Here is a 26819-nt window from a genome sequence, read left to right on the forward strand (position 1 = left end):
CTCGATCACAGTAAGGGAGCCCCTCATTCTTTAGCACTGCCTGGGTGCTGCCCGGATGGTCCACGTCTGAGTCGCAGTGATTGGGGTGTTATGTGCAGCCCCCGTTCTGGGGCATGGAGACCCTCAGTCCCCCAGAATGTCCCACCTTCACTCCACAGGGCTCGTGGCTCTCACTCTATTGAGGACAGCCAGAGTCCAGCAGAGCCTGACTGAGGCATTCTTCCCCGACACCCACTAGGGGTTAGCGGATGGTCTTGTGGCCTAAGAACTTGGCTGGATCCTCTGGTCTGAGAGCAGGGGCAGGGTGGCCTGAGGTTGTACAGTCCCCTTTTTTTGGCCGGAAAAGGGGTTGGGGGTGCAGAGATGTGTCCCTGCGCTAGTAACTCACGTCACCTCCAACTTTGACAACTGATGAGACTTGAGACTTCTCTGTCTGTTCACCGTCAACAGCAGCTCTAAAAGATAAGGCACTCTCAAAGATGGTGTCTCACTCCAGCGTGTTTAGGAAGATGTCACTTCCTGTCATGCACATCTGAGCTCCAGGAGGACACCAGGGGCGGGGCCTGGGTGGGTGGGGTTCCAGGGGAGTTTGTTGCAGCATTGGCATGGGAGTTTTCCTTGACTCTTAGGAGGTCCTGGGACATCACTGTGATGAGGTGAGTCAACTGGCCTCACTCCATGCCTCTCACTTCTGTCAGCAACCCCGGGAGAGAGTATTTAGGAGTCCGAGCCTACAAGCCTTCGTGGAGCTCTGGAGACTGACAGCGAGGGCTCTCTGGGGGCCCTTCTGTGCTGAGTGATGCTCTCTGTTCTTTGTGTCTTCCCTTGACCACTGTAGGTGCTGGGCTAGGGCCCATCTGCTGACCTGAGGACAAAGCCTCACATGGAAGACATCAAATCCCCAGAGTCCTGGTGTGACGTGCACGTACTGCTCATCTGGACACTTCTGCCTGATGCTTATCTGGACACTTCTGCCTGAGGCTTCCTGGAAATGGCTGAAGCAGGTAAGACGAGCTGAGAGTGAAAGATGGGAGACTGTCTTCTGTGGTGTGGAACCCCTCACATGTCACTCAGGATCTTCATATTGACTGCTAGCAAGGCCTGGAAATCCTTCCCTTTCTGGCGTGAATCCACCCCTGTCCCCAACCATGGCCCACACAATCCCAGAAGAGTAAGTGAAGGAAGGGGATCCTTCGCCTGACAGTTCTCACTGTGGGCTCTTAGTTGACCACAGGGGCATTGCTCTTAAGTTCTGAGATGAATTTCTGTCCTTTTGTATAATTACTGTAATACTAGTCTTTCTCTTTTGGTCCCTGTGCAATAGTCTATTAAGGTGACCGTTGAAAAGGCACAGTTGTAATCCACTAACATTCCCTGGTGACTCAGGTGGTGAAGAATCCGCCTGCAATGTGGGAGACCTGGGTTCGATACCAGAGTTGGAAAGATCCCCAGGAGGAAGGCATGGAAATCCAATCCGGTATTCTTGCCTGGAGAATCAAAATGGCCACAGGAGCCTGTCAGGCTATAGTCCATGGGGTTGCAAAGTGTTGGACACAGCTGAGCAACTCAGCAAACACACAACAAAGTTTGTGCTGGTTTTTTAATGACCTCTGGGCCATACTGCTACATCCAACCCAAGCTTTGGTGCCCCATGGTCCTGGCATGGGGCTCTGAGATGCTGCCTCAGATACCCTCAGTGAAGCAGTAGAGATTCATGGTCCAAGGGCATACTTGAAGAATCAGGGGCTCAACTTTCAAGCCTCTTCCAGCTTATCTTGTTGTCTGCTTCCCTTGGAGGCTGCACACCTATGTCAGCCTCAGAGTACTCCCCAACCTGGGCACTCATATGGCCTAGTTCAATGGAGACCTATTGTCCATCAGGGATTATGTAATTTTGTGTTTTTGCTTTTGTTAATAGTTTTCTTTATTCCTTGTGTAAGTTTTCCATGTTTTTTTTTCTGGATCCAGGAAATAGCAGCCCATGGTTGATCGGGGTCTTAGCTGCTCTGGATATGGTATTAAATCTGTAAAGGAGTTAAGGAAAAGTGAGCCTTACAATATCTGCTCCTCCTGAATACACATAACATAGTATTTTGTTTGACACCTCTTTTTCCTAAGGCTCTCAGGGAATTCTTGTTGCTTCCATGTGGGCTGTATACATTGTTCTAAGGTTTCTTTGTAGGTATGTTTTTTATATGGTTGCTTTTGTTTATGTTGTATTTTCTATTACATGATCTGAGCAATTGTTGATTCTTCCAGAGCAGTCTCTTGACTTTGCTGTGTTGATCTTTTTATACCAGATGTCTGAAGTTCCTTATATTTGTCAATATTTTCTATGCCTGTTCCCTAAGCATTTTAATCTGAGGATCAAGTTTTTACCATCGTCTTTTGCTTTTCATTTTCCTGAATCTTATTTATTTGGCATTTTTGTATGTAACTTGGTACTGGCTATGTGTTCTTATCCATAGATTTTTTTCTATTTTTCACATTAGTAGAGCTTTAAAAAATTGTTTTAATTGGAGGATAATTGCTTTATAATGTTGTGTTAGTTTCTGTTTTACAACAGAATGAATCAGCTATAGGTATACATAGATCTTCTGCCTCATGAGCCTTTCTCCCACCCACTCATCTCACCCCTCTACGCTGTCACACAGCACCAGGCTGAGCTCCCTGTATTATATACAATTTTGCACTTGCTATCTGTGGTACACATGGTACTCTATATTTGTCAGTGCCACTCTCAATTCATTCCACCTCTCCTTCCCTTGCTGCATCCACATAACCATTCTCTACATCTGTGTCTGTATTCCTGCCCTGCAAATAGGTTCACAAGTACCATTTTCTATATTCCATGTTTATGCATGAATATACACTCTTTTTCTTTTTCTGACTTACTTCACTCTGTGTAAAAGGCTCTAGGTGCATCCACCTCACTACAAGTAACTTAAATTCATTCCTTTTTATGGCTAATATTCAGTTGTATACATCTACCACAACTTCTTTATCCATTCATCTCTCAGTTGAAATCTAGGTTGTTTCCATGTCCTGGCTACTGTAAATAGTGCTGCAATGAACTTTGGATACAGGTGTCTTTACAGTTATTCCTTTCTCAGTGTATATGCACAGTATTTCTATTGCTGGGTTATATGATAGCTTTAATCCTAGTTTTTAAAGGAATCTCCCTACTGTTCTGCATTTTGGCTATATCAGTTTCCATTTCTGCCAACAGTGGAAGACAGTTCCCTTTTCTCTAAGCTCTCTGTAGCATTTACTGCTTGTACAATTTTTGATGATGGCCATTCTGACCATTATGAGATGACACCTTAGTGTAAGTTTGATTTGCATTTCTTTCATGATGAGTGTTGTGCATCTTTCCATGTGGTTGTTGACCCTTTTTATTTTCTTTTTTTAATAGAACACACTGAGGATTAGAAAAACTTCAGCAGATAGTATAGACAATTCCCATCCAGCCACTCTTCCTCCACTTGGTATCGTCTGTTATTAACATCTTGTATTGGTTCAATGGATAGGAGTTCATTTGTCACAATTGATCTACGAATATCAATACCTTATTATTAACTATTGTCCATTGTTTACAATGTATTTTACTTTATGTGTTTTACAGTTCTTTAGTGTTTGACAAATGCGTATTTTGTACTCAGCCAACACGGTGTCATGCAGAGGAGTTTGAATCCCCCATGGATCTCACATGCTCCACCTGTCCATCCCTCAAAACCTCACTTGGAACTACTGACAACTACTGAACTTTTTACTCTTTTAAAGGTTTGCATTTTACAGAATATAATATTGATGGCATCATACAGTATGTCAGCTTTTTATACTGGCTCTTTCTGCTAATCAATATATGTTGAAGTTTCTCTATATCTGTTTATGGTTTGAAACTTTTTTTTCAGGGCTGAATAGCTTTCCATAATGTAGAGTACCATAGTTTCTTTACCCACTCATCTGCTGAAGGTCATCTTTGGTGATTTTTAGTTTTTGGCAACCATGAATTAGTCTGCTATTAAAATTTTTTTGAAGGTGTTTGGATGGGCATAAGGTTTTGACACTTTTGAGTAAATACCCTAGCGTTCATTTGCTAGATCATGTGATAAGACTATGTTTAGCTTAAAATAAATTACCAGACAGTTTCCAAAGTATTTGTATCACTGCATTCCCTTTAGCAATGAGAGTTCCTATTTGTCCACATTTTTGCCATATTTGATATTGTGAGGTGTTTTTTTTTTTTTTTTTTTTTTTGCATTAGCCCTATTATTAGTTGTTTTTATATTGTTGTTTTGATCTGAAATTCCCTGAAGACATATGATGTAGATCATCTTTTCATATACTCTTTACCATCTGTTTATATTCTTTAGTGAGAGGTCTATTCAGCACTTTTAAGCATTTTTACATTGACTTCCTTGTTTTCTTATTGTTGAGTTGTAAGTGTTCTTCGTATGTTTTTGCTACATATTTAATTTCTGATATGTGTCCTACAATTCTTTCTTCCCAGTTTGTGACTTAGCTTTTCATTCTCTGAATACAATCCTTGTGTGATTTTTTTTCTATTAATTTCTTTTTCTGGTTTTGAAATTAAAATGTAAAGCTGGCCTCATGGAAGGAATGAAGAAGTGTTCCCTTTGCTTCTATTCTCTGAAATAGATTGTAGAGAACTGTTATCATCTCTTCTTTAAATTTTTGTTATATTTCATCAGTGGAATCATCTGGGCTTGTTGCTGTCTTTATTGGAAGCTTATTACCTATAGATTAAATTTCTTTAATAGAGGCAGACCTATTCAAACTATGTATTTTTCCTTTCAAAATTTTGGTTAGTTATATCCTCAAGCAATTTCTTAATTTAACTTTTATATTTGAAGGTACAAAGTTGTTTATGATATTCATTTATTATCCTTTTAATGTCCATCATATCAATCATCATGACTCTTCTTTCATTTCTACTATTCATAATTTAATTTGTGTTTTCTCTTTTTTTTCTTGATTAGGGTGCTGAGACTTTTATCGTTTTTTTTTTTTTTTTTTTTCTTTAGAGTTACAGCTTCTGGTTTTGTTGTTTTTCTCTAGTCTTCTTTTTTCCAGTGTCATTAATTTCTGCTTTATTTCTTTTTCCTCTTTTTCCTTTCACAAGTTTACTAAGATGGAAGGGTAAAGTATTAATTTTAGGTTTTTCTAATATAGGCATTCAATGCCATATATAGCTCTTTACAGATTTTACTATATCCCACAACTTCTGATAAATTGTAATTTTGTTTTCAGTTAGTTGAAAATACTTCAAGACTTATTATTAGATTTTCTCTTTGGCCCACATGTTATTTAGAAGTATATTTTTTAATCTCCAGATACTCTCAATGTTACTGCTATCATTTTGTTGTCAACTTCTAGTTTATTTTGATCCCAGTGTGAGAGCACTCTTTATATTATTTCTATTCTTTTAAGTTTGATAAACTGAGTTTTATGGCATAGAATGTGATCTGCCTTGCAGTATGTTCCATGTGAATTTGAAAACAGTGTGTTTTCTGCTGTTGTTAAGTATTCTATAAATGTCATTTAGATCTAGTTCAACTACACCTTACTGATTTTCTGCCTACTGAGTCTGACAATTCCTAAAAGACATATGTTGACATCTCTAGGTGTAAGAGTATTTCTGCATCATCAATATTTGCCTTGTGTATTTTAACACAGTTTTTTTGGTCCAAACACATTGAGGGTTGTTATGATTTCTTTGAGAATTGACCACTTAATCATTACATAATGCCTATCTTTACTCCTGACTTTCTTGTTCTAAATACTGCTTTCTTTTAAGTAAATTTAGGTAGTCCACCTTTTTTTTCCCACTCATATTAACATGGTATAGTTTTCTCCATCACATTATTTTTAATCTATTTTATCTTCAAATTTACAGTGGATTTCTTATACACAGCATAAGGTTAGTTATATTTTTGTTACTTCAATTCTTTTCATCAATATCTTCCTTTTAGTTGGTATATTTAGACTATTAGCATGAAAAGTGATTATGCATAGTATTGGATTAACAGTATTTGTAACTGTTTTCTATTTATTGAACTTATATTTTGTTCCTTTTAAAATATTTTTTCTGCATTCTCTAGTTTTAAATCAAGATTTAACTGTATTTTGTTTTCTGTTCTTTTTAGCATGTCAGTTATACTTCTTAACATTTTTTAATGGTTTCTGTAGAGTTTGCATCATACAATTGCAACTTATTCAAATCCTCTTAGAGTAACACGATCCTGCCTGAAGGTTGGTCCGTGTATCTCGTAGCAGATATTCCTAGTTCTTCCTCTTCTGTCCTTTGTATCATTTCTGCCATTTATTCCTTTTATTCAGAATATATAATCACTGGATATATTGTAGTTATATTATTATTTTGGAAAAACAGCTATGTTTTTGCTGAACTGAACATAATAAAAAGCTTTATGAGATCTTCATTTATTTTTTCTCTAACTCTGTTACATTCCTTGTGTAGGCAAAGTTTGTGACCTGTATCATTTTCCTTTTCCCAGAAGAATTTGTTTCAACAATTCTTGCAGAGTAGATCTACTGGTGACAACTTTCCATCAGTTTTTGTTTGTTCATTTAAGGATCTGTTTCTCATTACCATTGAAGGATTTGTTTTTCCCCTGGTTACAGAATTCTAGGTTGGTTTTAGTGTTTCTTTTTTTTTTTTTCTCTCTCTTTCAATGATTTAAAAAGTTAACTCTAGTCTTTTCATGATAGCATGGTTTCTGAAGAAATGGTCGTGGTGGTTTAGTAGCTAAGTCATGTCTGACTCTTGTGACCCATGGACTGTAGCCTGCCAGGCTTCTCTGTCCATGGGATATTCCAAGCAAGAATACTGGAGTGGTTTGCCATTTCCTTCTCCAGGGGATCTTCCTTACCCAGGGATTAAACCCAGGTCTCCTGCATGGCAGGCAGTTTCTTTAGCAACTGTGCTACCAGGGAAGCCCTTTCTGAAGAAAAACCTTAGGTAATTGTTACTCTTTTTCGTCTCTAGTTTTTTTTTTTTTTTTCTCTACTATTTCTCAAGAATTCTCTTTTTCATGGTTTTCTGCAGTTTGGGTATGATATGCTTAGGTGTAGATTTTATTTTATTTTTTCTGTTTGTCCTGCTTCATGTTCTCTGAGTTTTCTAAATCAGGGGTTTACTGGCTCTCATTAATTTGGGGAAATTCTCAGTCATTATTAATTTATATATTCTGCTTCTTTCTCTATTGCTTCTTATATTATTCCCATTCTGCATTGTTTTTTGGTTGCTAAGTCTTTTCTGAGGCTTTTGTGATGTCATGCACTGTGGCCCACCAGGCTCCTCTAGTTGTATACATTCCTTGTTCCTTGTAATTCTTCCACAATCCTTGATTACTGTTCTTTAAAATTATTATTTGGTTGACACTTTTGTGACCGCAGGCACTATAGCCCACCAGGTTCTTCTCTCCTTGGGATTTCCCAGCCAAGAATACAGGAGTGAGTTGCCGTTACCTTTTCCAGGGTATCTTCCCCACCCAGGGATCAAACCTGCCTCTCCTGCATTGGCAGGTGGATTTTTTACTGCTGAGCAACGAGGGATGGTATAAGCTATATGAATTATGGCTATTCTAAAATCCTAATCTGATATTGAAAATGGTATCCTATATCTGAGTGTGATTAATTTCTTTCATTGTTTCATCAGACTAGACATTCCTGCTTTTTAACATAGTTTACAATTTTTGGTTGAAGGCTGAATATAAGTTATTGGATAATATGAACTGATTTAAGTGGGCTTTTAGCATGAGAGTTTATATTTATCTCAATAACAGGTATGTTGTGTTTGTGTGTTTGTATGGGTGTGTGTGTTCACACTGTGTTTACTGTTTGCCATTACTGGAGGTGCCTGACATTTCAATTTCTCTGTTGCTTTTCTTCAGTTGCTAACTCCTGTCTGACTCCTAGTGATCCCATGGACTACAGCATGCCAGACTTCCCTGTCCTTCACTCTCTCTTAAAGTTTGCTCAGACTCACATCCATTCAGTTGGTGAAGCCATCCAACCATCCCATCCTCTGTTGCCCTGTTTGCCTGCACTCAATCTTTCACAGCATCAGATTGACAGAGTATTGGAGCTCAGCTTCAGCATGAGTCCTTCCACTGAATATTCAGGGTGATTTCCTTTAACATTGACTGGTTTGATCTCCTTGCTGTCCAAGGGACTTTCAAGAGTCTTCTCCTGTACTAGAGTTTGAAAGCATTAATTCTTCAGCATTCAGTCTTCCTTATGGCCCAGCTCTCACATTTGTTCATGACTACTTGGAAAAGTCATAGGTTAGGCGATAGGTACCTTTTTTGACAAATTGACATTTCTGTTTTAAATATGCTAAGTTTCACATAGCTTTCCTTTGAAGGAGCCAGCATCTTTTAGTTTCATGCCTGAAGTCAGTATCCACAAAGATACCGGGGCCCAAGAAAATAAAGCCTGCCACTGTTTCCACTTTTCCGCATCTATTTTACATGAGATGATAAGAACAGATGCCATGATCTTAGTTTTTTGGGTGTTGACTGTGAAGCAGGCATTTTTCACTGTCTTCTTTAAAACTCATCGAAATGTTCTTTAGTTCCTCTTTGATTTCTTCCTTTAGAGAGGTATCATCTACATATCTGAGGTTGTTCATATTTCTTACAACAATGTTGATTCCAGCTTGTGATTTATTAGGCCAGCATTTTGCATTATATAATCTGCATAGATGTTGAATAAGCAGGGTGACAATATACAGCTTTGATATACACCTTTCCCACTTTTGAACCAGACCACTGTTCCATGTGCTGTTCTGTTACTTCTTAAACTTCATACATGTTAATTTGGCAACAGGTATGGTGCTCTAGTATTCCTGTCTCTTTTAGAATTTTCCACAGTTTGTTGTGATCCCCACAGTCAAAGGCTTTCAGTTCAATCACTCAATTGTGTCCAACTCTTTGCGACTCTTTGGACTGCAGCACGCCAGGCTTCTGTGTCCTTTACCAACTCCTGGATCTTGCTCAAACTCATGTCCATCAAGTCAGTGATGCCATCCAACCATCTCATCCTCTGTCATCCCCTTCTCCTCCTGCCTTCAATCTTTCCCAGCATCAGGGTCTTTTCCAATGAGTCAGTTCTTCACATCAGGTGGCCAAAGTATTAGAGTTTTAGCTTCAGCATCAGTCCTTCCAATGAATATTCAGGACTGATTTCCTAAAGGATAGACTGGTTTTATGTCCTTGCAGTTCAAGGGACTCTCAAGAGTCTTCTCCAGCACCACAGTTCAAAAGCATCAATTCTTTGGTGCTCACCTTTCTTTATAGTCCAACTCACACATCCATACATGACTACTGGGAAAACCATAGCTTTGACGAGATGGACCGTTGAAGGCAAAGTAATGTCTCTGCATTTTAATATGCTGTCTAACTTGGTCATAGCTTTTCTTCCAAGGAGCAAGTGTCTTTTAATTTCATGGCTGCAGTCACCATGTCTAGTGATTTTGGAGCCCCAAAATATAAAGTCTCTTACTGTTTCCATAGTTTCCCCATCTATTTGCCATGAAGTGATGGGACCAGATGCCATGATCTTAGTTTTCTGAATGTTGAGTTTCAAGAAAACTTTTTCATTCTCCTCTTTCACTTTCATCAAGGGGCTCTTCAGTTCTTCTTCATTTTCTGCCATAAGGGTGGTATCATCTGCGTATTTGAGGTTATTGATATTTCTCCCGGCAGTCTTGATTCCAGCTTGTGCTTCATCAAGCCCGGCATTTCACATGATGTACTCTGCATATAAGTTAAATAAGCAGGGTGGCAATATACAGCCTTGACATACTGCTTTCCTGATTTGGAACAAGTTTGTTGTTCCATGTCCAGTTCTAACTGTTGCTTTTTCACCTGCACACTGATTTCTCAGGAGGCATGTAAGGTCATCTGGTATTCCCATCTCTTTAAGAATTTTCCACAGTTTGTTGTGATCCACACAGTCAAAGGCTTTGGTGTAGTCAATAAAGCAGAAGTAGATGTTTTTCTAGAACTCTCTTGCTTTTTCAATGATCCAATAGATGTGGGCAATTTGATGTCTGGTGCCTCTGCCTTTTCTAAATCCAGCTTGAACATCTGAAAGTCCACGGTTCTTGTATTGTTGAAGCCTGGCTTGGAGATTTTTGAGGATCACTTTGCTAGCATGTGAGATGATCTTCCTTCAGCTCCAGGCCAAACACCAGCTCCACGTGCTCAGAGGCTCTCCTGAGGGTCTCGGGCAAGGGCTGCCTGTACTTCCTGCTCACGACCTTCAGCAGGGCGTTCTGAGTGATGGTCTCCTTCTTGGTGTACTTGTCCTGCAGGAACTCCACCAGCGTGCTAGCCTTCCTGGCCAGAGGATCTTTGCATGTGCTCTGAGTGGCAGGGGCTGCCTGGGAGCCACCTGCACTTTCCTCCTCTGTGTCCTGGGCTCCTTCATCACATACTGCGCAGGAAGGTCCTGCATTAGGAGAGCTAGCAGCCATGGCTCCCTGAAGCTCCTGGTGATCGCCAGCAGCAGGGGAGCTTGGGGGAGAACCCTGAGGGACAGACGAGGGGGAGGAAGGGCACTCTTTTCCTGGGGCTGCAGCAGCACTGATCTGGGCCCCCTGAGTGTCCTCCTGGACCTGGTGGCATTTGCCGTGGGCATGGTACTTATTGTTGTGCCTTCGAGGCATAATGACACAGATCAGAAACAGCAGGCCAGAATTCTGGCAGGAAAGCAGGTAAGGATGGCACCTGGAAGAAGGATAAGGAGATATTGTGAGCACCTTCAGTGGGGAGAGTCCTCCACGGGTTTAACCAAGGGCGCTTCTGCAGGGTCCTTGAGACCACAGCTCTGGAACATACAGGGCTCCTGTTTTCCTGGTGAGCCTGTCCCCTGAGACCACTGAACTGGAAGTGAGAGTGAGCCCTGGGACCCAGCCAGACACCCCTGCCTGGGTGTTAGAGGGGGGGCTGTGGGGGCTGGCAGGGGAGGCAGTTTCTCTGAGTTCACATTCAGAGTCAGGATGAAAATTGGGGCAAGACCCCCATATCCACCCCCTCCCCCCGACCCTGTTCCCTCTCCTGCTCTGAAGTTGACACTGATACCTTCCCTGTCACCCGGGAGGAGGAGAGGAGGGAGTGCTCAGCCCCTGACGAAGGGTCACGTGACCTGATGGTCTGCTGCCTGCAGGGTCCCCCTTCAAAACTAAGCTCTAACTTCCCCTCTCAGACTGAAGCCCCCCTTCCCATGCTTGGCAGTAAGTGCCGGCCACAGGGGAGGGTCCTGAGTCGGCCGTGTGATGCGGAGGATGGTCATTACCCTGACTCCTCCCGAGCCCTGACATCCTCCCTCTGCTGACCGGCTGCCAGCCCTTTGGAATGAGGTCCCCTCTTCCCCTAGTGTCTCCTGTCGGTGATCACAATCAGGGAGCCCCTCAGCCTTTAGAACCGCCCAGAAGCTGACCAGTTGTTCTCCGGCCAAGTCACGCTGGGTAAGGGGTTAGGCGTGGTCACCAATCGGGGGTGTGGAGAGACTCAGTCCCCCCGCGGGTCCCTCCTTCACTCCACAGAATCCCAGACTTCCCTCTACTGAACAGAGCCAGGGTCCAGCAACCCCACACCCAGATCCACCACCCCTCGACCCAGGTTATGTCCCGAGAACCCGCGTGCATAGCTGATGGACATTGCACCTAAGAGCCAGGTCCGAGCCTCCAGGTGTAGAGCAGGTGCGAGGTTGCCAAGGGGCTGGGAAGTCCCCTCTTTACAGATGGAAAAGGTGTTGGGAGTGCCAGGGCATATCTTTGTAACTATCCAGAGCACTTGTAACTCATGTCACCTCCGACTTGGACCCCTGATGAGCCCTAGGACTCCTCCCTCTGGTCACAGCTACAGCAGCTCTCAAAGATAGCAGTTCTCTCAAAGATGGCATGGTACCCAGCATGGATAGGGGGCCAACACTTCCTATCATGCACATCTGGGCTCCAGGAGGACAACAGGGGTGGGGCCTGGGTAGGCGGGGTTCCAGGGGAGTTTCTGTCAAGAAGGGGCATGAGGTCCCTTCTTCGACTCATAGTGGGTCCTGGGATGTCCCTGCTGATCTCAGTCAACTGGCCTCACGCCTTGCTTCTCACTTCTGTCAGTAAACCAAGCAGGAAGAATTTGGGAGCCCGAGCCTGAAAGCTTTCCTGGAGCTGCTCAGACAGACAGTGAGGACACTCTGGGGCTCCTTCTTGTGTGCTGAGTGATCCTCTCTGTTGGGGATTTTCTCCCTGGGACTTGGAAGCGACGAACCTGAATGACATTCGGACAGTCTCTTGCAAGGACTGACAAGCTTATTTGTGCAGTCAAGCTTTTTTATAGAAGTGGGAACAAAGAGCTTAAAGTATACGGCCAGCAGAGCACATACGGAGTTAACACATAATCAGTAAAAACATTTCAAGGACAGCACGCTCTAAATGACTCATGGGCTTATCCCATAACCCGCTCTCACAAGTAACATCCCTATTTATTATTAACTCTTGGCACCGAGCATAACCAAAGGCAGGAGATGTTTTTCTGTCCGCAGTGCAAAGCCGAGTACTTCTGGCCCTTCGCCATTTTCACAAGGACTTTCTCCTTTACAGCTATTTTGCACTACACTTCCCAACACTCTCTGTCATCTATCCCTGTCTTCCTCCGACTGTAATGCTGCATTACGTACCGTCTGCTGACCTGAGGGCAAGACCTCACCTGGAAGATGTCAAATCCCCAGACTCCTGGTGAGAAGTGTACCTGCATCTCATCTGGACACTTCTGCCTAAGGCTTCCTGGAACTGGCTGCTGCAGGTAAGAGAAGCAACAGGGAAGGATGGGAGAATGCCTTCTGTGGTGCGGAACCCCTCACATCTCACTCAGGATCTTCATATTGACTGCAGGCAGAGCCTGGAAACCCTTCCCTTTCTGGTATAAAACCACCCCTGTCCCCAACCATTCTCCACACAATCCCAGCAGAGAAAGTGAAGGGGCTCCTCAGCCTCACTGTTCTCACTGTGGGTTCTTAGTCGACTGCAGGGGCATTGCTTGAAAGTTCTGAGATGAATTTCTGTCCTTTTGTACAATTACTGTGATACAAGCTTTTCTCTTTTAGTCCATGTGTGACAGTCTCTTAAGCTGATTATTTACAAGGGCCAGTTTTCATCCACTATCAAAGTTTGTGCTGGTTATTGCATGAGCTCTGGGTCATACTGCCATGTCCATCCCAAAATTTGGTGCCCCATGATCCTGGCATGGGGCTCTGAGATGCTGCCTCAGGTTCCTTCAGTAAAGCAGTAGAGTTTCATGGTCCCACGGCCCAGTGGAAGAATCCACTGCTCCAGTTTAAAGCCTTTTCCAATTGATCCTGTTGTCTGTTTCCTTTGTGGCCTGCACACTTGTGTCAGCCTCAGAGTACTCCCTGATCTGGGCACTCACAGGGTTAAGTTCAAGGGAGACTTATTGTTCCTCAGGGATTATTTAGTTTTGTGTTCTTGCTTTTGTTAGTAGTTGTCTTTATTCCTTGTATAAGTTTTCCATGGTTTGTTCTGGGTACAGGAAACAGCCGCCCAGGTGTGACTGTGGTCTCAGCTACTCTGGATGTGGTACTCAATCTGTAAAGGATTTAAGGAAAATCGACAGTCTTACAATATGTCCTCATGAATACACATAACATACTATTCTGTTTGAGACTTCTTTTTCCTTAGGCGCTCAGGAAATTCTTCTTGTTGCCTTCGTGTAGACTGCATACATTTTTCTAAGGTTTCTTTGTAACTACATTTTTCATATTGTTGCTTTTGTTTATGGTGTATTTTCTATTACATGGTTTGAGTATTGTCGATTCTTCCAGATCAGTCTCTTGAATTTGCCATGTTGATCATTTTATGCCAGATTTCTGAAGCTAGTTATATGTCAATATTTTCTGTGCCTGTTTCCTAAGAATTTTAATTTGAGCATCAAATTCTTACTGTGATATTTTGTTTTTCATTATTGCTGACTTTTATTCATTTTGCATTGGTGCATGTAACTCTGTACTGGCTATGTGTTATTATCCATATTTTTTTCTAGTTTTTAAATTAGTAGACTTTTAAAAGGTTTTTTTAATCAACAGATCCTTGCTTTATAATGTTGTGTTGTTTCTGCTATACAACAGGATAAATGAGCTCTATGTATACATATTCCTCCTGTCTGATGAGACTTCCTCCCATCCCCTCATCTCACCCCTCTAGGCTGTCACACAGCACCAGGCTGAGCTCCCTGTACTATTTAGCAATTTCCCACCAGTTGTCTTTTGTACACATGGGACTCTATATTAGTCAGTGGCTCGCTCTCAATTCGTCCTACGCACACCTTCCCTTGCTGTGTCCACAGGTTCATTGTCCACATCTGTGCCACTATTCCTGCCCTTCAAATAGGTTCGTGAGTACCATTCATACTTTCCATGTATATTCGTTAATGTACATTACTTTTCTGTTTCTAAGTTACTTCGCTCTGTAAACAGGCTCTAGGTGCATCCACCTCACTACAAGTGACTTAAATTAGTTCCTTTTTTATGGCTAATATTCCATTGTATGTGGCTACCTCAACTTCGTTATCCTGTCATCTGTCAGTTGAAGTCTGCTTTGCTTCAACGTCTTGTCTATTGTAACCAGTGCTGCAATGAACATTGGATACAGGTACCTTTTCAATTATTCTTTTCTCAGTGTATATACCCAGTATTTCTATTGCTGGGTCATATGGTAGTTTTAATTCTAGTTTTAAAGGAATCTCCTCAGTGTTCTCCATAGTGGCTATATCAATTTCCATTCCCACCTTTTCTCTAAACTCTCCGCAGCATTTACTGCTTGTACAGTTTTTGATGATGGCCATTCTGACCTGTATGAGGTGCCACCTCATTGTAATTTTGATGTTCATTTCTCTCATGATGAGGGATGTAGCTCCTCTTTTCATGTGGTTATGAGTTTGTTGCCCCTCTGTATTTCTTTTTTAAAAGAACAGATTTAGGATTGGAGACAATTCAGCAGATAGAATAGAGAGGTCCCATACAGCCACTCTCTTCCTCCACTTGGTATCTTCTATTATTAACATCTTGTATTGGTTCAATAGATACAAGTTCGTTTTTTACAGTTGATCAGCTAATGCCAATATGTTATTATTAACTATTGTCCATTGTTTACAATACTTTTTACTTTTTGTGTTTTGCAGTTCTTTAGTGTTTGACAGATGCATGATAGTATCAACTCAGCCAACACGGTGTTGTGCAGAGGAGTGTGAATGCCCTATGGATCTCCCATGCTCCACCTGTCCATCCCTCAAAACCTCACTTGGAACCCCTGACAACTACTAAACGTTTTACTGTTTCTCAAGATTTGCATGTTCCAGACTGTAACATTGATGGAATCATACAGTATATAGGCTTTTTATACTGGCTCCTTCTGCTAATCAATATACATTGAATTTTCTCTATAACTTGTTATGGTTTGAAATGTTTGCTTCCAGGACTGAATAGCATTACATGTAGCTACCAGAGTTTGTTTACCCACTCATCTACTGAAGGTCATCTTTGGTGATTTCGGTTTTTGGCAGCTATGACTTATTCTGCTATTAAAATTTGGTTGAAGGTTTTTGGATGGGCTTAAGGTTTTGGCTCTTTTGAGTAAATACCTTAACGTTCATTTGCTAGATCATATGATAGGACTATATTTAGCTTAAAAGAATTTGCCAGACACTTTCCAAAGTATCAGTATCGCTGCATTCCCTTAAGCAATGAATTCATTTTCAGGTAGTTTGCCTGTTTTCTTTTCATTGATTTGGACTTCTGTGTTTCTGGTTTGTTCGTTTATTTGTGTAGTATTTATCTGCCTTTTCCATTATTATTATTATAATTTTAATTATCATGTTTGAGGTCTCTTTTTCCCAGGCTTCAAGGTTGAATTCCTTCTTGCTTTTTGTTTCTGCCCTCTAAGGTTGGTCCAGTGGTTTGTGTAAGCTTCTTATAGGGTGAGATTTGTGCCTAGTTTTTATTTGTTTGCTTGCTTTTTCCTCTGAGGGGCAAGGCTGAGTAAGGTGGTCATTCTGTCTGCTGATGATCGGGTTTGCATTTTTGTTTTCTTTGCGGTTTAGATGAGGCTTCTTGCACAGGGTGCTATCAGTGGATTGGTGATGCCGGATCTTGTATTCCAGTGGTTTCCTTTGTATCAGTTCTCACTATTTGATATCCTAGGATTAGTTCTATGGTAGTCTAGGATCTTGGAGCCAGTGGACCCACTCTAAAGGCTCAGGGCTTGACCTTGAATTTTGCGTGGGTCTATACATTCTTTTCTGCTGGTCATGTACTCCTGTCCACTCTCAGCTGGTATTCTGCATGCACTTCTGTGTCTGAAGATGTATTCCTGATGTATCCGTGGAGAGAGATGTATTCCACATCCAGCAACTCCTCTTGCCATCTTGTTCCTCCTGGGCAAGATTCGTGAGAGTCCCTTGGACTGCAAGGAGATCTAACCAGTCAATTCTAAAGCATATCACTCCTGCATATTCATTGGAAGGACTGATGCTGAGGCTGAAGCTCCAGTATTTTGGCGACCTAATGTGAAGAACTGACTCATTGGAAAAGAGACCAATGCTGGGAAAGATTGAAGGCAGGAAGAGAAGGGGACAACAGAGGATGAAAAGATTGGTTGGCGTCACCTACTCAATGGACATGAGTTTGAGCAAGCTCTGGGAATTGGTGATGCACGGGGAAGCCTGGTGTGCTGCAGTCCATGGGGTTTCAAAGAATCAGACACGACCGAGAGACTGAACAGAACAGATGAGTCATCAAAATATTCTTGTCATTCCTATTTTTTCTGAATTAGTTGAAGCCTTCCCTTGCTGATTCCCTTACATTGGCAAAGAAAGTGTGAGAAAATGTGTTCTCTGCTTGGTTTATCAAGTGTGATCCAGGCACACATTTCCCTGGGCAAATTATACAAGCTTTAACCAAAACCTTGCAGGCGTCTTGAAATTATCATTGTCCCTATGAGCCACAAACTTAAGGGAGGATCAACAGAAACAGTACAAAAACTGGACTCTGGCAATATTAGAATTAGGAACATGGGGCTTAATGAATTACAAATATGATGATAATTTTCCTGATTTTTTGGAAAGATTACTGTCTTTTAAAAATCTTTCATTTTCTAGACATAAGGAAATTTTTTAACACAGCAATTTGATAAATTGTACCTTTGTCATTAGGATTGAAACATTAATTTTTCTCTCCCTACCATATCACTCCAGAAATTAGAAAGTGCAGTGTTCTTATTTTCTTAGGAAAATAGTTATTTTTCAAAAGTTCAGTGAGAATCAGTTCTTGTAGCGGGACACAAGTGGAAACAGTGATTACACTACTGAGACTTTGACTGGACTGTCATATTTGACAGACACAGGTAGACTTGGATATGACCAGATAACTTGAGGAAACCAAGGTTAACCATAGGGAGCCATAAAAACCCGTTGGAAAAACAGCCTGGGACCTTGCTGACAGAATTCCCATCAGCCTTACCAGGTGAGTAAGGAAGATCACTTCTGGCAGGCACAGGAACTTTAGGATGTTTTGGGGACTTCAGGAAGAGAGGAATTCATCCAGATCTCTAAGTTTGACAACAAGTCTTTGCTGTGGCTTCCTAGCCTCAAGAGGCTATTAAAATTTCCTTCTGGAGACTCCTTATGAACCATTTCAGCAAAGCAGATTTAAAAGCGCCTATATGGCAAATCGTTATTCTTACTGTACTTAGAATAATCAGGCCAAGTTTATTCAATTTAGACTTCTTTTGCAAACAAATTAGGTCTTAGTTTTCCTGTCTTCGGGAGAAATGAGAGAGATGATAGACAGAAAAGAATGGTTCAATACAAAGTGTACTACACATGTGTGGGTATTAGGTTCTAGTGGTTTTCTGTTCTCATGAAGTTTTATTATTTACCTGCAAACTGGGTTGGATCCTGAATTTTTCTAGTGTCCACCTGTATCTAGCTGCAACTTTCTTACTAAAATTCCCAATTTCTCCCATCCATTTGATGTGTCTGTGGGGAGATGGTTAGCCCCGAGTGATACACTTCTGCCATCTTAATCCACTCACTCTCCCATTCTTTTGACTTGAATCACTGAGAACTAACATTGCCATTTTCCTGAAGTCCTGCAACGTGAAGCTAGAAGACTTGATGCAAGATGAGAGCGATTGTCACAGCAGCTCATGTTCAAATAGACTTCCCAATCCCTCCCAGAATCAGAGTCTTTTCCAATGAGTCAACTCTTTGCATGAGGTGGCCAAAATACTGGAGTTTCAGCTTTAGCATCATTCCTTCCAAAGAAATTCCAGTGCTGATCTCTTAGGGTGGGCCATAAGCCAATGTGACTGTAAGAAGAAATTGAGACACAAAAAGAGGCACCAGGGATATATGCCTTCAATAGGAATGCCAAGTGAAGAGGGTGGCCACCTGGCAGCCAAGGGGAGAGGCCTCAGGGTAAACCAGCCCTCATCTTGGACTTGCAGCCTCTAGAACTCTGAGAAAATAAATTTCCATTGTTTGAGCCACTCATTCTGTGGGGTTTTGTTGTGGAAAGCGTAACAAATCAGTATGTTATCCCAGGTAGAGATTTCTTCCTGGATAGTCTTTTTACTTTCCTGTCATTCCTAAAGGCTATCTTAAGATCTTGATTATGTGATTGCAGCTCCTTGTTTCTAAAGTTGTTTGGGCATTGGCTAGGTTTTGATCTTAGCCTCACCAGAACTAACATAGAGCCTTTCAAAGAGCAGATGCTGAAAAAATAAATGAAGACAGTAAGAGGTCTAATTTGTTAAGGTTTAATACCTCCTGCATTTTTCAAGAAGCATATCAAAGCATAAATTATTTAATTTTACAAAACAGAAGACACAAAAGATGGAGAACAATCAAGGTTCATCATGTTTTGAAATTTTTTTCATTTTATTTTTTCATTCCATTGTCCCAGCAGTATTATTGCGGGATTGCTTCCCATTTCAGCAGAAGTCCCTATTTTGATGTCAAATTTTTTTATCTGGATGATTTTTTAAAGTCTTGGTCTTCAGTAGGGGTGGGAGAAGCTGCTGGACGTGGCTGTGGAACATGCTTGGAAGTGACAGTGGTGCCACGCCTGGCTGGAACTGTGGCTCGACCTCTCTCCTCATCTCGCAAAGCTTCTTCATAATGTGATGAGAAGGCACTGGGGACAGTATCATTGACTTTTGCCAAAAACTTCAAGACTTTCATTTTGCTGGTTTCAACATGGGCTCGTGGGCTCCACAAGAACTCGTAACGTGGAGGATCGCCATTGGCAACCTGGTGGTACTCCAGGTACTTCATCATCACAAAGTCTTTGGTGATGAGCTTCCTGGACTCTCCGTAGATGAAGTGTTTTCTCCCGGCATATACTCGCATCATATTCAAGAATTTCCAGATGTCTTCCTCAGCGGCACAGTTGCCCTTCATGAAGATCACACCCAGAACTGTCATCAAGAGACCGGTCTTAGGTAAGCCCCTACCATCCCACACTCTCCCATTGTTGGGCAGGTTCAGTTTGCTGACAAGGTCATAGAAGTGGATGGTTGAATCAACTTCCTTCAAGCCAACTGCAAAGACAGCCTCAATGTGTTCAGAGGCTCTTTTGAGAATCTCCACAAATCGCTTATGGTATCTTGGGTGGATAATCTTCAGCATGTCTTCTTCATGATGGGCTGCTTTATTTTATATTTATGCAGAAGGAACTGTTCCAACAAACTTGTCATGCTGTTCAGAGTATCCCTGTAGGTGTTCTTGGTAGAAGATGAGACATTGGAGGAACCTGAATCTTCCTCATCTTGACTGGTATCTTCTACATCAGATGTTGTGTCAGAAGTAGTTGAAAAAGTGCTGGTAGTAGATGGAGCCTCCAAAGACCCCTGGGAAGTGCTATTTGACCCAGTAGCTGATGAGCTCTGTGAATTATCTTCTAAAAGAGAAGAGGTAGAGGGAAACTCTTCCATTACTGCAGTGGGCTGAACTCTCTTGTGACTCTGGAGCTCATATCGGGCCTGGTGGTGTTTCTCATGGATGCAGAGCTTATGATTCTGACCCCGAGGCATGATGCCTGTGCTGGGGTCAATGATTAGAAGTGTGAGTAGGAGGGCAGGTGATAAGGGCTCACAGGAAGACGAAGGTTGAGTGTGCAGACGCAGCACGGAAATACCACCTTGGTTATCAGGAAAGCTACATTTGTGCTTTACTTGAGGGCACTGTTCTGAAAAACCGCAGGGTTCCTATTCTCTTATCGGTCCTTTGGGAAACATATTGAAGGAAATTAGAGTGATCTTTAGGCTTCATCCTGCTACCCCTGCCTCAGGCACACTGGGGTGACAGAAGGGGCTTGTAGTCTCCTACACAGAGGCATCTGTTATTTCACATTCAAGACCACCACCCAACTAGTGCCCAGTCTTAGGACCCATTCCCTCTGCTGTCCTGTAGTTGTCATTACAAATTTCCCTGGGATTTCGGAGAAATGAAGAGGGCCTCAGCTTATCACCCCAGTTAGTAGTTATCACCCAGTGCTGAGTGCTCAGTGGGAAGTTTTCTGTCTTGCATTTGGAGTCCTCAACATGAATTAAGAGGGCTTCCTTTAGTTCCCCATAGAGCCTGGTGTCCCCACCCCTTTCTTGGAATAGTATCTGCACCTTCATACTAAGGGGTTCACCTCCTACACACCTGATGTAAATAAATGTTGATGGAACTTGAGTTGATAGCTCTGCCCTGGTTTTTCAAGGGCTATAAGAACAGGGCTGGTTTGATTATCACTTCTTTTCATTGGTAGATGATCCCTCAGTCCTTGCTTTGACCTCTGTTGTGGCCTGAAATACTACCCTCCCTTCCACTTAGGTCCACCCCTTCTACTACTATACTTTCTTATAGTAGGGCAAGCATCTCTGTGAGAACCCTAGGAGAAAGTAAGATTCTCCTCATCCTTCCATACCTGTCCTTGGTCTTCTGCGGTGCAGAGGATGAGATGCATCATATGGTTATGGGATGTGCAGTTCCCTTCGTCTTCAGGGTATTCAGTTGGTTTCTGGAAAACCTGGAAATAATCCCACTGCTGGCCCTAGGCTATACCCCTTGGACCATGTCCTGATCCCTCTTGTGACATCATAGAAGGAAATGGGCATGTAATGCCAACAATGAGCAGGTATTCCAGGGATGCCACCAGGAAGGGCATAGTTCTGTGTGGTTTCCTGAGTTCTGAGGTCAGGGGTTTTGTAAGTCCAAAGCTGGACTCCTGGCAGCATCCGGGGCTCCTTTCTCTGTTTACATAAGGGAGATCTCCTCTGACTAAGGTCCTCACTCCCTGTGGTGCCAGAGAGGGAAAGTCTGGGAATGCCACACGAGGCTACTCCTACCTGTGCCTTCAGGGACCACATCAGGATTCAGGTTTCTTGGGGCCCTCTGTGTTCAGTGTAGGGGTATGCCGTCACTCAGGTGCCTCACCTTGACTCCTGGGAGAGTCTGGATTTCCTCTTTCTTCCAACCTAAAATGACCTATGTAAACCAAAGGCCATGTCCTTGCAAGCCCTGAAAAGAAGTGAGGGAATGCGCAGCCTGGCAGCCCTGTCTTGGGCTTCTGAGAGCTGACGCAGGCCAGTCTCTCTGTGACTTCAGTTCCTCATTCATCTGTCTTTACCTTAAGTCCTGTCTCTTCTATGAGAGCCTTCTTGGGAAAAGCCACGTCTTTGAAAAGTCTTAGTCTGCCTGCAACAAATCTCACAGAGAATGGGCTGAGTCCCAGGAGTGGTAGGGTAGCTGCAGTCCGGGAGGGGGCCCCAGCATAGGTGGTGTGCCATCAGAGAAAACACGCTGATCTCTTCCTTCTTTTCACTGACCAGACACAGCCTCTTGTAGAACCTTCACTCTTAACAGATTTATTCTCTGAAAGGAAGGGGCTGAATTAAATGATTTTCTGCATCCCTGATCTACTGCCATTTACTGACATTTCCTTTGTAGATAAATTGTCACTGAATGCTGTCTCCTTCCTTTTCGTACTTCACTTTTGTTTTCATTTTTTGTTACTTACTTCTGGGGCTTTTTATTCCAAAACCGTGTTTGGGGTATGAAATTCTGCTATTTCACATGTGAAATACCTTTTGGACTCATGTTCAGAAAGAGGAAATGACCCAAGGTTAGCCTCATCCTGGAGGAGTGGCACAGTATGGGCTCTGGAGGAATTCAGTGCCAGGGTTCAGTCCAGCTCCTATCATTTATGAGCTTTGAATTTCAGCTTCTTTATTCCAGCTTCTTTATCTGCAAATTGTGTTTGAAAGAGTCTATAGTGTAGGACCACAGACATGTGTGATGTATGTAAATCACCTGGCACAGTATGAGACAAGCTTTGGTACTTTGAATGAATGGCAGTTATTACAAATGTGATTTTGACCCCAAATGGTAACAAACTTCCATCACATAATTTTATTTCCAGCCTATATTAGAGAATATGCAACTCCAAACAATAATCAAATCCACATCAGCACTAATGCTCTCCAGCAAGTAAAACTAAGCAGTATTTCCCTATTTGAGCACCTGTTTTAATAGGTGTTTGGGGTTATCTTCTCCACATGGATGCAAGGACAAGTTCATTTGTCTCAAGGACCAGCAACTTCCCTCTCAGGTGCTTTTTTTGTCCAAACCACCCCTAATTTAATCCACTGACAGCAAAAATTGAGCCCTCCCTTAAAGTTTGCCAAATTACACTAAACATAACCTAATTAAACTGCCTGTTTAACACAGCAAGTTCTGTTGCTTCCATCCCAGAAAAAGAGAGACAGTCCAGTGACGTCTTGGCATCTCGCTTCAATGGGTATCACCCTTATTTCTCAGAAACTCTGGACAGCTTTTGATGAAAATGTGTATTTTGAGTGTTCACTTGCCCTGGCTCAAGTGCACAGGGCCCCTTCCATTCCCTATGGATTTTGGATATCCCCAAATAATGGTGAATATATGGTTTAGATATATTCCAGGTTTACAGCCTCACCTCTGAGAACCATCATATGAGTGTCTGGCATCACTCCCAGAGCTTCATCTAGCCCATCATGCATCTGGACTGAACATGACCTCCCACCGAGGAACTAGACTTTTCCCAAGACCCAATGCCACCTTAATCAGGTAACTTTGCCTTCCTTGCTCTCATCTGGAACCTCCTCTTCCACACCTCCCCCATTTAAATTTATGATTTGTTTATAAAGGTATCACCACCTTCCTTATATGGTCCCTGCTGCTAGACTCAAAATTCCATGGGCAGTGGCTTGGGCTTCATTTTCTTACCAACCCAGTACTACAAGAAATCCTTCTAATCAGAATATGGTCAATGAATTTGGGAGAAAAAGGAAATAATGAGCAAAGACTCTCTTTTATTATGATATAAGTATCATACAGTTTGAATAAGCTAAACAAATCTCAGTCCATGTTATTAACTTTTACAAGGAAAGAGGACAGATAAGAAGACAAACAGAATAAACCAGCATTTACTCTGAAAGCTTTGTGATCCCAAATACTTATCTCTAGGATTCTTACACATTTCCAAGTAAAATTCTATTCCAATGTTATGTTATCTTGTTCTGGACCATAAGGAAAATACTGAAGTCTTTTCAACTTGTTTACATATAATGAGCTCTTAGTCTTAAACCTAACAGTAGTAAACATGACATCCATGACATTAATAAACCTAGATTCTGAAGCAAGATAAACCTTACGAATAGTAGTGAAATTTAAAAATAAAAAAATCCTTTACCTCCCTACCTAAACCATCTATTTTTGACTAAATATTATTCATATGGATAAAAGGAAAACATGTATATTTTTTTAACCTGCACCTAAACTCCCTTACTACTTAAAACTGTGAGGAACATATGGGTTTTCTTCCCCACACCCCTACTACCCTGCGCTATTTAAGAGGTGGAGTGTTCTTTTCCAACACAAAGGGAACAAAGTGCCCTGACCCCTCCCTAGATGTGGGAAGAGCTGTAGGACTTGGCCCTGGTAGGGGCACTGGCTTCAGCCACTGTTGGAACCCAGGCCACGCCTCTCAGCCCTGCTCTCTCCACCTGATCTCTCAGAGCCTCGTCATAAGAGGTCTGGGAAGGAACTCGGGACCGTATCCTGGATCTTGGCCAGAACTTCCAACACCTTCATCTTAGTGGTCTCAGCATAAGCTCTCGGGCCCCACAGGAACTCATAGCCTGGAGGATCACTATTGGGCACCTGGTGGTAGTTGAGGTACCCCTTCTGCACCAGATCTTTGGTGATGAGCTTTCTGGGCTCCCCAAAGATTAAGTGCTTCTTCCCAGCATGGATCCCCAACACATTGAGGAAATGCCAGACCTCCTCCTCACTGGCGCGATTACCCTTCATAAAGATGATGCCCAGGAGTGCCATGAGGAGACCAGACTTGGGCAGCTCCTCCTCATCACTTGAACCTTCCTCAACCCCAAGACTGAACTTGTTGACGAGGGTGTAGATGTTCCTGCTGCAGTCGACTTCCTTCAGCTCCAGGCCAAACACCAGCTCCACTCGCTCAGAGGCTCTGCTCGGGATCTCAGCGAAGTGCTGCTCGTACTTCCTGCCAATGACATTCAGCATGGCATTCTGTGTGATGGACTCCTTCTTGGTGTACCTCTCCAGCAGGAAATCCATCACCATGCTGGCCTTCCTCATCAGAGGATCTTTGCGAATGCTCCGAGTTACCAGGTCTGCCTGGGCAGCATCTGCACTTTCCTTCTTGGGGCCCTGGGCACCTTCCTCAGTTCCTGCACAGGAAGCCTCTGCAACAGGAGAGCTAGGGGCCATGGCTCCCTGAAGCTCCTGGCAATCGCCAGCAGCAAGGGAGCTCGGAGGAGAACCCTGAGGGACAGAAGAGGGGGAGGAGGGGCACTCCTCTCCTGGGGCTCCAGGAGCACTGGCCTGGGCCTCCTGAGTGTCCCCCTGGACCTGGTGGCATTTCCCATGGGCATGATGCTTGTTTTTGTGCTTCCGAGGCATGATGATACAGGTCAGGGACTGCAGTTAGGAAGGCAGGCAACAAGAGCACCTGGAAAAGGGTAAGGAAATGTGAGCACCTTCGCAGGGAGAGTTGTCCCTGGTTTAAACCAAGTCTGCTTCATAAGGGGCCTTCAGTCCACTACTCTAGGACCCACAAGTCTCCTGTTCGCCTAGTCAGCGTGTCCCCTAAGACCTCTGAGGAGGAAGTGAGAGTGAGCCCTGGGGCGCAGCCATACAGCCCTGCCTGGGCGTTAGAGGGGGACCTGTGGGGGCCAGCAGGGGAGGCATGTCCTTTCAGGTCACATTCAGAGTTAGGATGAAAAATGGGGAATGACCCCCTAGCACCCGCCCCGATTCCTCTTCTGCTCTGAAGCTGATGCTGCCACCTTCCCTGTGACTCTGGAAATGGAGAGGAGGGAGCGCTCAGCCTCCCACCTAAGGGTCCCGGGACCTGCCCTTCCGTACGCAAGCTCTAACCTCCCCACTCAACCGCAGCCTCCCCTCCCTGTGTTTGGCCGGTAGGAACTACTGACCACAGGGGAGTGTCCAGATTCACCCGTGTGTCCGGGAAGATGGTCCTCACCCTGGCTCCTCCTGAGCCCTGACATCCTCCCTGTACTGACCAGCTACCAACCCCTCCGACCGAGGTGCCCTCCTCCCTCAGTGTCCCACATCCGAGATCACAGCAAGGCTGACCCCCAGTTATTAGAGCTGCCCGGATCCTACACAGATGCTGTGAGGCCAAGTCGCGGGGGGGTGGGGGTTTTGCATAGCCACCATTCTGGGGTGTGGAGACCCTCAGTCCCCCCCGATGGTCCCTCCTTTAGCTACAGGCTCGGGGCTTTCCCTCTACTGAGCAGAACTGGAGTCCACCAGCCCAAGACTGAAGCCGTCCTATCGGAGACCACCTGGGTGAAGTGGATGGACCTGGGGCTTAAGATGCAGGCCCGAATCTTACAGGGGACAGCAGGGGCAGGGTGGCCGGGGGTTGTCTGGCCCCCTCTTTTCAGAGGGAAACGTTTGGTCGTGCCGGACATGGGTTCCACACTTGTAACTTACATCACCTCACACTTGGACACCTGATGAGACATGGGAGTCCTCCATCTGGGCACCCTACACGGCAGTTCTCTAAGACGGCAGCAGCTCTCAAAGATGGCTTCAAAGCCCCAGCGTGTGTGCATGGTTGTCACTTCCTGTCATGTGGTTCTGTGATCCAGGCGGACAGCAGAGGCGGGGCCAGGGCAGGCGGGGTTCCGGGGGAGCTTCCCGGAGGATTGGCATGTGCACTTTTCCTTGAATCGTTGAATCATGAGACCTTCCCTGTACTGAGCAGACTCTAAGGGCCTCCCTCCCTCCCAGGCTCTAGCTTCTGTCAGCACCCCAGCAGGAATTGTTTCTGGCCTGTCCAAACAGGCTTCTTGGAGCTCCTGAGAATGACAGTGAGGGCACTTTCGGGCCCCGTCTTCTGGGCTGTGTGATGCTCCGTCCACTCTCCATATCTTCCCTTGACCCCTTTAGGTGGTGGGCTACGTCCCATCTGCTGACCTGAGGCCAAGGCCTCCCATCGAAGACATCAAGTCCCGAGACTCCTGGTGAGAAGTGCACATACATCTCCTCTGGACCCTTCTGCCTGAGGCTTCCAGGAAATGGCTGCTGCAGGTAAGATGAGCTGAGAGGAAAGGATGGGAGACTGCCTTCTGTGGTGTGGAACCCCTCACATCTCACTCAGGGTCTTCA

General features: G+C 43.6%; 1 protein-coding gene, 1 long non-coding RNA gene and 1 pseudogene across 2 annotated transcripts; 1 reads left to right on the top strand and 2 right to left on the bottom strand.

The window, feature by feature from the left end:
• The first annotated feature begins 730 nt into the window (after positions 1–730).
• Positions 731–26819, top strand: LOC133241952 (uncharacterized). Its single transcript, XR_009734727.1, has 3 exons — positions 731–1004; positions 23055–23210; positions 26601–26819. It is a non-coding gene; the product is annotated as an uncharacterized LOC133241952 (long non-coding RNA).
• Positions 19086–20152, bottom strand: LOC133242230 (melanoma-associated antigen B5-like; annotated as a pseudogene).
• On the bottom strand, positions 24006–25082 carry LOC133242231 (melanoma-associated antigen B4-like). Its single transcript, XM_061408341.1, has one exon. It carries the CDS (start codon positions 25080–25082, stop codon positions 24168–24170), a length of 915 nt encoding a protein of 304 aa, XP_061264325.1. The 3' UTR covers positions 24006–24167.

Source organism: Bos javanicus, chromosome X, assembly GCF_032452875.1.
Source record: "Bos javanicus breed banteng chromosome X, ARS-OSU_banteng_1.0, whole genome shotgun sequence".
NCBI lineage: Eukaryota > Metazoa > Chordata > Mammalia > Artiodactyla > Bovidae > Bos > Bos javanicus.